Source organism: Oncorhynchus gorbuscha, linkage group LG19 (genome assembly GCF_021184085.1).
Source record: "Oncorhynchus gorbuscha isolate QuinsamMale2020 ecotype Even-year linkage group LG19, OgorEven_v1.0, whole genome shotgun sequence".
In the NCBI taxonomy this organism is placed as follows: Eukaryota; Metazoa; Chordata; class Actinopteri; order Salmoniformes; family Salmonidae; genus Oncorhynchus; species Oncorhynchus gorbuscha.
Genome location: NC_060191.1, coordinates 57886075 through 57898638, shown reverse-complemented (window position 1 = coordinate 57898638; position 12564 = coordinate 57886075). Strand labels below are relative to the sequence as shown.

Genomic DNA, 12564 nt, shown 5'->3' with positions numbered 1-12564 from the left:
CAGAGGAAGCGGATACTATGCAGACACAGAGGAAGCGGATACTATGCAGACACAGAGGAAGCGGATACTATGCAGACACAGAGGAAGCGGATACTATGCAGACACAGAGGAAGCGGATACTATGCAGACAGAGGAGGCTGATACTATGCAGACAGAGGAGGCTGATACTATGCAGACAGAGGAGGCTGATACTATGCAGACAGAGGAGGCTGATACTATGCAGACAGAGGAGGCTGATACTATGCAGACAGAGGAGGCTGATACTATGCAGACAGAGGAGGCTGATAATATGCAGACAGAGGAGGCTGATAATATGCAGACAGAGGAGGCTGATAATATGCAGACAGAGGAGGCTGATATTATGCAGACAGAGGAGGCTGATATTATGCAGACAGAGGAGGTGGATATTATGCAGACAGAGGTGGAGGATAATATGCAGACAACAGACTTGGGAGGATGAAAAATTAAAGGTAACTCAGGGTGGGGTGCTTTTTAAAAATCACATTTATTTAGAACTAGATTTTGTAAACAGAAAATGCCTGATGATTGAATACGGTACATGAAAAACAAAAACGTACAACAATGCATATATAGCATACTAAAATCTATAAAGACAGCTGGGAATGAATTTTCACAGAAAACAAATACAGAATGACAATCATTTTATATAATATGCAGATTTAACAATAAAATTGTTCCCCATCTCAAAACACTCAGATGTTGCAGACAGAAAGCTTTGCAGTTGCCATCAGTGCTCAACTTACTTTATGTACTATGGCCCTCAATGGTAAAGAAAGGTTTAGCAGGTCTTCTCATTTCTGGGGGGAGGTGGTGGGCAATGCTCAGAACACATAATTAGCTAGGCTACTTATTGCATGTGGCTGTGAGTGTGACTAATTCAAATAACATATCACAACTCTGTAAAAGAAAACTCAATACGACATAGTCAATCATGCCAGGCAGGTGGGTCACAAAAGCAAAAACACTTAAAAAGTGACAGAAGAGAGGAGACATACCGTTTTTGAGTCTAATTCGTGATGTGGCTGAGCTAAGACGTTATCTACACTGGCAGCATCTACGTAAGTAACGAATCCAAAGCCCCTGTGGAAATAAACAAGGAACATTGTAATCAGTGAGTCAGTCAGTGGCGCAGGAGAGTGGTCAAACAGCCTATCAGTCAGTTGTATGTATAACTACAGCTGTTACATTGATACAAACAATAAAGCCAAATGGCAGGCTACATTGTAGCCTAACATATATAATGCAGCCAAATGTTACATTGTAACATATTTACCAAAGTTGGCTATGTTGGTGTATCCATAGCTACTTGATATCAAAATAGTTGAACTTTCATAATATCATATTCAATTATTTATTAAATATAAATGCAATTTCCTTTTAATGCTGCACAAAGAATCATGTGAATGAAGTGTCATTAATTATTTCCCATATTTTCAGGCATATTCAAAGAACCACCAGTATTCTATCTTTAGTGGTGGTCAATGTCAAATTGCGTTACCTTTGCAAAGATCTGATTCAATCGCTTGTAAAAGCTCGACGTGCGACAAAAATAAATGGCTGCTTGCTTGCGAACTGATTTTGCGTAATCATAAAGACACTGCAAAACCACAATTAATACAATTGAAAACACAGGTGGGATATATTAGCTAATTACCTGGAGCGTTTTGTCGTTGGATCTCTCATCACCATACATTCTCTGATTTCCCCGAATTTAGTAAAATAGTCTCTAAGGCTGTCTGCAAAAGAAACACAAACGGGAGGTTACTGGTCGTTTTCATTCTTCTGTCAAATATAGAAAATACTATATGTATGAGCTTTAAATGCCTCTAGTTACTAGTATGCACATAGGGGTCGAATAGAGGACTTCAAATTATATAAAATAAAAATAACCTTGCGCGCACTGAAGTAGGTAGGTACACACACACATACACACACAAAATCAGACGTTGCAACTAGCTCCGGCAGCCTCGGCTACTACAAAACACAACCCGACAATGCCACACTGTAGTCCGCAAATTATTTCCTTACCTGGTGAAGTTTGCCAGCTGAGACCACCGATAAACATTTTACTGTAAGGGGAAAACACAGCAGAAGTGAGTCCAGATGTCAGATCGGCCATTTTGACGTGTAGCTAACTACTTGGCTAGCTCTAGCTAACTACTTAATATAGCGACAGAAAGCGAACAAAACGTAGGCAGAGCAGCAGCAAGAGAGCTCTAGTTATCAAGCCCAAAGAGCTATTGCTATAGAAAAAAGGGGCAGGCCGTTTGCTAATATAATCAAACAAAGGTGTAGTTGACTACATCCGGAAGGCAACATCAATGTCAGTGCTTTGATAAGCCGGGCAATATTGACACAATGTAAAACGATAAAAGTGTCAGTGATGTTCGCAGTCTTACCCCGGGTCGTGTTGAGAATCATTAGGACTTCCTCCAGATGTGGCTTGGCTCCCGTCTCCCTCCATAGCTCACCCAACTATAGCCAGTAACTAACGAAGACAGGCGGCACAACGCTAAACCGAAGCACGCTAAAGAGAATTTTACTGAGCCGGGAATGCAAGCGTCACACGTGGGATCAGCTCAGCCTGTGTCTCCCTCCCCCTCCCTCCCTCGACCCACATGGGGCGGGGTAAGGGCTCGTCACCTAACCAATTCAATTGACGTCATTAAGCATTCCCCGCCCATATACAGATGAACCTAACTAGATGTGTGTGTGTGTGTGTGTGTGTGTGTGTGTGTGTGTGTGTGTGTGTGTGTGTGTGTGTGTGTGTGTGTGTGTGTGTGTGTGTGTGTGTGTGTGTGTGTGTGTGTGTGTGTGTGTGTGTGTGTGTGTGTGTGTGTGTGTGTGTGTGTCACCATAACTGTGAAGTTAGTAGGTGGAAAACTATAGAGCATGCTAACAACATGTTCTATTCATTTACACAGAATGTATGTGTCCTTGCCTGGTATAGGCTATTTCCTAGATTATCATGATACTGGAATATATTTCAGATGGTCACTCAGTCCTCTGTAACATCTGTGAATTTGACATAAAACACCAGATCAGTTCTCTGCAGCTTGATGGGTAGCTTAACAAATCTCACTTCATATAGGAGATAGAAAAAGAAAGAAAGAAAGAAAGAAAGAAAGAAAGACAGACAGAGAGAGACAGGGGTGGAAGAAGAGGGCCCATTGACAGGTCATCAATCTGTTTACCCACTTCTTTATTTGTGTTTTTCCCCCTTAAGTAGAGCTTTCAAACCACATGAAATAAAGGCTGCACACATCAAGCCAAAGACTTGGCAAAGTCGACTTAAATCTGACCGATTGACTGGCTTGTGGAGGCTTGCGGTTTCACCTCACTGGCTAGCTAGCACTTAGGAGCTGTCTTACTGTTGGCTAACTACACAGAGAGAGGCACCATTGGGCCCTTTCCTCCCCTAGCAGTTGGTTACTTTTTACTCAGAAATTCAATGTGAGCGCACAACAAAATCCTATGCTGCAACCAAAATCATAGTTCACCTCACGCAATCATTTAGATGACAGTGTAATGTTATTTTGTATTCATTGCAGATGATTGACATTACGGGATTAATTCATTGTTGATGGATAGATTCCAGTTGGCAAGACAGAAAAACACAATATTTGCTGAGGGGCTTTTTGTTGTGTTGACATTTCAACTTTACAATCTAATGACTGATACTCGGTTGCACCTGTTGGAATTTCATGTTTGCATCTGCATCTGAGGCTTCTCACAGACAGACAAGGTTGGTTTCAGTATTAAAGCTACATGCTAAAATCTAGGTCCATGGCTTCATAATCATTATGGAGCAGACAGTGCTCATTGTAAAAATGATCTTCAAATTTCACACACAAAAAAAACATCACCTCTACTTGCCTATTTAACTTTCATGAAGTTTATAATGACATTTTAAATTAAGCGGAGCTTGCTGTAATTCAAGCTACACAATTTTTTATAATTATATCATTAACAGTAACAAGAACATTACTTAATGACTATCATATGTTATTTAGGGTGCTAGGGCATCATCCAATTATTAAACAAGCATCATAAAATAAAGTTCTGCCCAAATACCAAATATCTATTTGATAAACCTTCACACAATTAAATGGCTACATGTGGGTAAAAAAAAGCATTTCCTCTCCTCAAATGATGTCTCTCCTCACAACATGCAACATAATAATCAACCTAAAAATACTTCCAGAACCACATGAGGGACAGAGGTGGGAAGAGGACAGGACCAGAGGACATGAGGATATAACACAATGGAGACAGAGCCCTAACATTGTTGTTAGATATAATCGGGTTATTAAGAAAGAGAGAGTCAGAACAGTATAGCTCTACTGTATGTTTATCACTGTATAGAAATGTCTCCAGCCATCAACAACCTGTGATTTGACATCTTTAAAAGGACCCCTCATTTTCACACATGCTCAGTTTATTATAGCAGGAGTCTATGGTCACTTCCACAACAATATGCCATATTTACTTACATTTATCATAAAACACAGCGTTTATCTTGATATCGATCAACTACACTTTTATTATGCTTTAAGTAATGTTATTCAATTATTTTTAAACTATTTGTTTTAAAGGTTACAATGTACAACCTGCCATCTACGAACCTAATCTGGAGCTGTACACAGCTGTGGTTAGCAAATAATAGCCAGCTCCTCAATCAGTGAGTCAACATTATCTGAAGAGCGACACACACAAATGTGTGCATTGATTACATCAGATACAGAGAGAACAGGTTCACTGGTGGTGGGCTTTAACACGGATGGAACAGAATGAAATAAAGCAACAGACCTGACAGACTGGAGTTAGTTGGAGCCTCCTGGAGCCCCAGGGATCTCTGACAAATTGGAGCTGCTATTAGAATGTATTGTAAAGAGGCAATTTTCACAGATCACACCAAGTAACGGAGATAAGAGGATCCCCCAAGACTTTCTCTTCTTGGGAAGATGAGTGGAGGAGAGAAGAGGAGACTGTAGCATTATCAAAACCAAAGATAATAGGAAATGACAAACTGTGACTTCATTAACCAACTGGGGTCTTAGAGGAGTCACTTCATTTCCCTACACATTTTGCAGTGGCCTCTGCATCTGTTAAAACCGACTGTAGACAACATATTCAACTGCTATCATTTAAATCACCATGTATGCAGTGCAATATTACAATGAACTGGAAAGGAAAATAAACCCAGTCGCTATTCTGATTACTGTGTGGTAACCACAATGTTACTAATAAATATAATAGAATACCTGCTGATAAGTGACAAATAATAACATTTGATTGGTACGACATTTGATCATTACTTGCTAATTAGTCATTTAGTAGTTACAAGTAATGAGCAACATGTTGCCTAATCCTAACTAGTCCTAGTCCTAACTAGTCCTAGTTCTCACAAGGCTGCATGATACTAGGTAAGCAACACAATGTTTGAGAGAGTTCCTTCTATGTGGGAGAATGAGCAGCATAGTATGCTATTGTCTGCCACTCCATTGTCTTGCCCCAGATCTATAGTATATCATACCATTTAGAAGTCAGCTCCTGATAAATGGAATGGTTTGGGATTGTCATAGCGTGACAGACAGATATTCCAATGAGAATGAGAAACCCGCTAAGCATAGAAAACCCTTTTGCCACAGACATATTACTGGCCAAACTGACAAGTTACTGGCCAAACTGACACATTACTGATCAAACTGACATATTACTGGCCAAACTGGCATATTACTGGCCAAACTGACATATTAGTGTCCAAATAGTAACATATTGCTGACCAAACTGACATATTAGTGTCCAAATAGTAACATATTGTTGACCAAACTGACATATTAGTGTCCAAATAGTAACATATTGTTGACCAAACTGACATATTAGTGTCCAAATAGTAACATATTGCTGACCAAACTGACATATTAGTGTCCAAATAGTAACATATTGCTGACCAAACTGACATATTAGTGTCCAAATAGTAACATATTGCTGACCAAACTGACATATTAGTGTCCAAATAGTAACATATTGCTGACCAAACTGACATATTAGTGTCCAAATAGTAACATATTGCTGACCAAACTGACATATTAGTGTCCAAATAGTAACATATTGCTGACCAAACTGACATATTAGTGTCCAAATAGTAACATATTGCTGACCAAACTGACATATTAGTGTCCAAATAGTAACATATTGCTGACCAAACTGACATATTAGTGTCCAAATAGTAACATATTGTTGACCAAACTGACATATTAGTGTCCAAATAGTAACATATTGCTGACCAAACTGACATATTAGTGTCCAAATAGTAACATATTGTTGACCAAACTGACATATTAGTGTCCAAATAGTAACATATTGCTGACCAAACTGACATATTAGTGTCCAAATAGTAACATATTGTTGACCAAACTGACATATTAGTGTCCAAATAGTAACATATTGTTGACCAAACTGACATATTGGTGTCCAAACTGACACATTACTAATCAAACTGACACATTACTGACCAAACTGACACATTACTGACCAAACTGACACATTACTGACCAAACTGACACATTACTGACCAAACTGACACATTACTGACCAAACTGACACATTACTGACCAAACTGACACATTACTGACCAAACTGACATATTAGTGTCCAAATAGTAACATATTGTTGACCAAACTGACATATTAGTGTCCAAATAGTAACATATTGCTGACCAAACTGACATGGCTAAAATATACCAGATTGGTGTGCTGCAGCGGTTTATGTTTTGTCTGCTCAATTAACACCAAGAAAAACAAGACATGTTAGAACAGAATTCCCCATGTGAACAGATCCCAAGTGTATTTTCCTTCCATCCTGTTTAAATGCAGACTGATCATTTCACGTCGGCTGATTGGATGGCAAAGATCCTGTTTTGTTTTTATGTGTCTTCATTAAATGTTGAAAGATTTCCACAAGTGGACAAAACCCCTATCTGTTTTTATTTGTTACTAATTAAAACATATATAATTTGCTTATGAAAAAAGCTCTCCATGCCCAGAGCAGTATCACATGACTTTGCCTTTGTCGACTGGTTGCACTATGTTTTGTTTTGGTTACAGTGTGATGTGTCAGCATTCAGCGTTCAGCACATTCAGTTTAATAAAAATACATCCTGTTTTTGTGTGTTTTTTTTACCTGGCACATCAAGAAAAGCCTTAAAACAAAAGCTGTGAGCTTTCATTCTAATGAACTTTCATCAAAAAGCTAAGGGTCTGAGCATCAAAGACACAGCTTCTCTCACCAGCTGGTAGAGAGAGAGACCCCTGCATGAGCAGGTAGGCTATCCGCACTACTTTGTAATACTCTCCAAGACACATTAGTAGATCAAATGGTGTTGAGCACCCACTCATACTTGAACTACAAAAAAAAAAAACGTTCATATATGCTCATTTTGGTTACCTGATGTTTGTTATTATCTTAATATACATTTATTCACTCAGTTATTGTGTATCAATATTTTTTTTCTGTGTCTGCCCACTTATAATTGTAAAGTTGGCTAAGTGCCACTTGTTCCATCCTGTTGACTGACATCTCTAGGCTTTGCTTTGCTACTGTGTTGTTAAGCTGTCTTCATGGGTGACTTGTCAGTCCCAGTAGACCTTTCACAGTGACAGGTCCCACTTATGGACAGACTGTAACTGCAACTCAATGAGAACTGCCACCCTACGTAGCCTGGCACAAACCCACGGAAAAGATGCCTAAGTGGCATTCATTCCGGGGTTAAGGTTAAATAACAAATATGTTTAAGAGGTACAATAGGCAAAACTTTGGCTTTGATTTATGGGCAACATGAATGATCTCATAATATTAAATTGGATCCAGTCCGTGTGCTCAGAAATATATATATTATTTGGACTATCTATGCTGTTACATCGACCATACAGTATATGTGCTGTTTGTGTGGATCCAAAAGACCAAACTCTTTCCCTCGCCTGGGACTAGGACTGGGACTTCAATGGATCTGGAAGCTCATCATGTTCCTAGACAGCAACAGCTCTTTGCATAGCAATATCTGGGCTGTCAGGAACACACTATCTACGGCTGATCTTCTGACTTCTTACACCATCTTGTGGCCATTTCACATGTCTCACCCGAGGCCTCTGTTGTCAATGGAAGATCCCACTATCAAGATGCTGCTATCAATTGACGGCACTCACAATGCAGGAAGCAGAATAAAGAAGGTATTTGTGACTCCACGCCCTAATCTATTAGGTTTTGCTCTAGGCCTTTCTCTGAGACAGATATCACACGAGGTGATAGGATGACAGATACTGGTCCAAAAATAAATGAATGAGTCACTAAAACACCATGACAACAACATTATTACAGAATTCCAAGAAAGAGCCACCACCACAACTAGTGATGTCTACTGACCCATTCTGTCCAACTCCCTCTGCTCTCCTCATTCTGCTTGTAACCAGAGCTGAATTATTTTAGGTGTCAGTGACCCAGCTGCTCTTTATTCTGCACCACTCTTCTTGCCCAGCCCCTGTGCAGAGAGAGAATCACTTATTCTTCTTTGTTGGAGTACTGTACTTAACCAGTCAGCAGTGCACCACCTCACTGCTCCTCTGTAAAGGAGGAAGAACAGTTCCCTGGCAGCCAGAGTCAAAGGGCAGAACACTTTTTGTAATTCATGAGTCTTTACCGAGAGAGGCCTCTTGCTTTCACATTGCCACCTCATAGAGAGAGGCAAAAAGGAGCTTGTTCAGAGTGTACTGACCTCTTTGAGATAGATACTACCTGGCTGGCAGCTCCATTAAACAGCACTGCACGGTACATCTTCAAAAGGCATGATCTATTGCCTGTGAAAGGCTAGTGTTAAATCGATGTGAGTATACACTGTATAGATAAGGAAATAACCTCCAATAACTGATTATTACTAGTGGGTTAATTTCTCACCCTGAGGTTGTGATAGTAAAACTATACTATCGGCTCATTAAAACTAACTCTTAGCAATAATTTCGGAATGTGCTCTATTGTGAGCAATAAAACCCATTTCTGTCCAAAATCGCCTACACACAGACAATCATGTCAGATATATCCTGTTTATCCTAAATTAAAGACCTTACTTCTTACTGCTCGCAGCTATATTTGTAAGTCGTATTTCATATGAAGATATGAAATATCACTTACAGATATAGCTGCGAGCAGCAATGAACAGGGTTCCCAGGATGACAGAAAGGACACAATATGTAGGAACTATCTTCCTTTATGTGCAATCACAAAATCATAAAGAACAACATCTGGAGTGACACGAGCCTACCAGATGAGCTAAATTCCTTCTAAGCTCACTTCAAGGCAAGCAACACTGAACGATGCATGAGAGCACCAGCTTTTCCAGAACATTTACATTTACATTTAAGTCATTTAGCAGACGCTCTTATCCAGACACAGAAGACTGTGTGATCTCGTTCTCCATAGCCAATGTAAGACCTTTAAACAGGTTAGCATTCACAAGGCCGTGGGGCCAGACGGATTACCAGGACGTGTACTCAGAGAATGCGCTGACCAGCTGGCAAGTGTCTTTATTGACATTTTCCTCCTCTCCCTGACTCAGTCTGTAATACCTGCATGTTTCAAGCAGACCACCATAGTCCCCGTGCCCAAGAATGCCAAAGTAACCTGTCTTATTGGGTTAAATGCGTAAGACACATTTCAGTTTAATGTGTTCAGTTGTACAACTGACTAGGTATCCCCTTTCCCTTAATGACTATCACCCTGTGACACTCACATCTGTAGCCATGAAATGCTTTGAAAGGATAGTTATGGCTCACATCAACACAATCATCACAGACTCCCTAGACCCACTCCAATCCGCATACCGCCCCAAGAGATCCACAGATGACGCAGTCTGTATTGCACTCCACACTGCCCTCTCCCACCTGGACAAGAGGAACACCTCCATAAGAATGCTTTTAATTGACTATTGCGTTCAACATCATATTGCCCACCAAGCTCATCACTAAGCTCAGGACCCTGGGACTAAACACCTCCCTCTGCAACTGGATCCTGGACTTCCTGACGGGCCACACCAGGTGGTAAGGGTAGGCAACAACACATCCACCACATTGACCCTCAACACGGGGGCCCTTCAGGAGTGCGTGCTTAGTCCCCTCATGACCTGCCTGTTCACCCATGACTGCGTGGCCATGGACGACTCCAACCACATCAAGTTTGCTGACGACACGACAGTGGTTGGCCTGATCACCAATGATGAGACAGCCTATAGGGAGAAGGTCAGTGGAACTCAAGTCCTTTTGTTCACCTGACCTAGAACTCCTCACAATCAAATGCAGACCGTATTATCTCACAAGAGAACTCTCCTCCGTTATCGTCACAGCCATGTATATTCCCCCGCAAATGGATACCAAGTCGGCCATCAAGGAACTTCACTGGACTTTATGCAAACTGGAAAGCATATATCCTGAGGCTGCATTTATTGTAGCTGGGGATTTTAACTAAGCTAATTTGAGAACAATTCTACCTATATTCTATCAGCATATCGATTGCTGTACACGAGCGAGTAACACGCTTGACCATTGCTACTCTAACTTCTGTAATGCATACAAGGCCCTCCCCCGCCCTCCTTTTGGCAAATCTCACCATGACTCCATCTTGTTGCTCCCCTCCTATAGGCAGAAACTAAAATAGGAAGCGCCTGTGATTAGGCCTATCCAACGTTGGACTGACCAATCCGATTCCACGCTTCAAGATTTCTTCAATCACGTGGACTGGGATATGTTCCGGGTAGCCTCAGACAACAACATTGAAGTATACGCTGACTCGGTGAGCGAGTTTATAAGGAAGTGTATAGGAGATGTTGTACCGATTGTGACTATTAAAACCTTCCCTAACCAGAATCCATGGATTGATGGCAGCATTCACGCAAAGCTGAAAACACGTACCACAGCATTTAATCATGGCAAGGCGACTGAAAATATGACAGAATTCAAACAGTGTAGTTATTCCCTCCGTAAGGCAATCAAACAGGCAAAACGTCAGTACAGAGACAAAGTGGAGTCACAATTCAAAATCTCAGACACGAGACGTATGTGGCAGGTTCTACAGACAATCACAGATTATAAAAAGAAAACCAGCCCCGTTGCAGACATTGACTTCTTGCTTCCAGACAAATTAAACAACTTCTTTGCATGCTTTGAGGACAATACAGTGCCACCGACGCGGCACGCAACCTAAGACTGTGGGCTCTCCTTCTCCGTGGTCGACATGAGTAAAACATTTAAATGTGTTTAACCTTATCAGGGCTGTTGGCACAGACTGTATCCCTAGGCTTGTCCTCAGAACATGCGCAGAGGACATATTCAATCAATCCCCATCCCAGTCTGCTGTCCCCACGTGCTACAAGATGGCCACCATTGTTCCAGTTCCCAAGAAAGCTAAGGTAACTGAACTAAATTACTATTACCCTGTAGCACTCACTTCTGTCATCATGAAGTGCTTTGAGAGACTAGTCAAGGATCATATCACCTCCCCCCTACCGGTCACCCTAGACCCACTTCAATTTGCTTACCACTCCAATAGGTCCACAGACGATGCAATCTCCATCACACTGCCCTATCCCATCTGGACAAGAGGAATTCCTATGGAAGAATGCTGTTCATTGACTACAGCTCAGCATTCAACACCATAGTACCCTACAAAACCATCGTTAAGCTTGAGAACTTTGGTCTCGACCCTGCCCTGTGCAACTGAGTCCTGAACTTCCTGACGGACCGCCCCCAGGTGGTGAGGGTAGGTAACAACATCTCCACTCCGCTGATCCTCAACACCGGGGCCCCACAAGGGTGCGTGCTCAGCCCCCTCCTGTAATCCCTGTTCACCCACGACTGCGTGGCCATGCATGCCTCTAACTCAATCATCAAGTTTGCAGACGACACCACAGTGGTAGGCTTGATTACCAACAACGATGAGAGTCTACAGGGAGGTGAGGGCTCTCGGAGTGTAGTGTCAGGAAAATAACCTCTCACTCAATGTCAGCAAATCAAAGAGATGATCATGGACTTCAGGAAACAGCAAAGGGAGCACCCCCCAATCCACATTGACGTGAAAGCAGTGGAGAAGGTGGAAAGTTTTAAGTTCCCCGGTGTTCTTGTCACCGACAAACTGAAATGGTCCACACATACAGACAGCATGGTGAAGAAGGTGCAACCTCAGGAGGCTGAAAATTTTGGCTTGTCACCGAAAACCCTCACTAACTTTTACAGGTGCACAATTGAGAGCATTCTGTCGGGTTGTGTCACCGCATGGTACGACAACTGCACCGCCCACAACCGCAAGGCTCTTCAGAGGGTGGTGCGGTCTGCACAACGCATCACCGGAGGCAAACTACCTGCCCTCCAGGACACCTACAACACCGATGTCACAGGAAGGCAAAAAAGATAATCAAGGACAACAACCACCCGAGCCACTGTCTGTTCACCCCGATTCCATCCAGAAGGTCAGTACAGGTGCATCAAAGCTGGGACAGAG

At 41.7% G+C, this 12564-nt stretch overlaps 1 protein-coding gene across 13 annotated transcripts in view; it reads right to left on the bottom strand.

The window, feature by feature from the left end:
• Positions 1–2604, bottom strand: part of LOC124005825 (RNA-binding protein Musashi homolog 2-like) — a 385933-nt gene extending 383329 nt beyond the window's left edge. For all 13 annotated transcript variants that reach the window (XM_046315408.1, XM_046315404.1, XM_046315406.1 and 10 more), the window contains exons 1-4: positions 2421–2604; positions 2050–2090; positions 1676–1757; positions 1017–1101 (exon numbers count right to left, since the gene is read on the bottom strand). In XM_046315408.1, the coding sequence (XP_046171364.1) occupies positions 1017–1101; positions 1676–1757; positions 2050–2090; positions 2421–2485 (273 nt within the window). In that variant the 5' untranslated portion in view covers positions 2486–2604. The remainder of the gene's footprint in view (positions 1–1016; positions 1102–1675; positions 1758–2049; positions 2091–2420) is intronic.
• Between the last annotated feature and the right edge of the window lie 9960 nt (positions 2605–12564).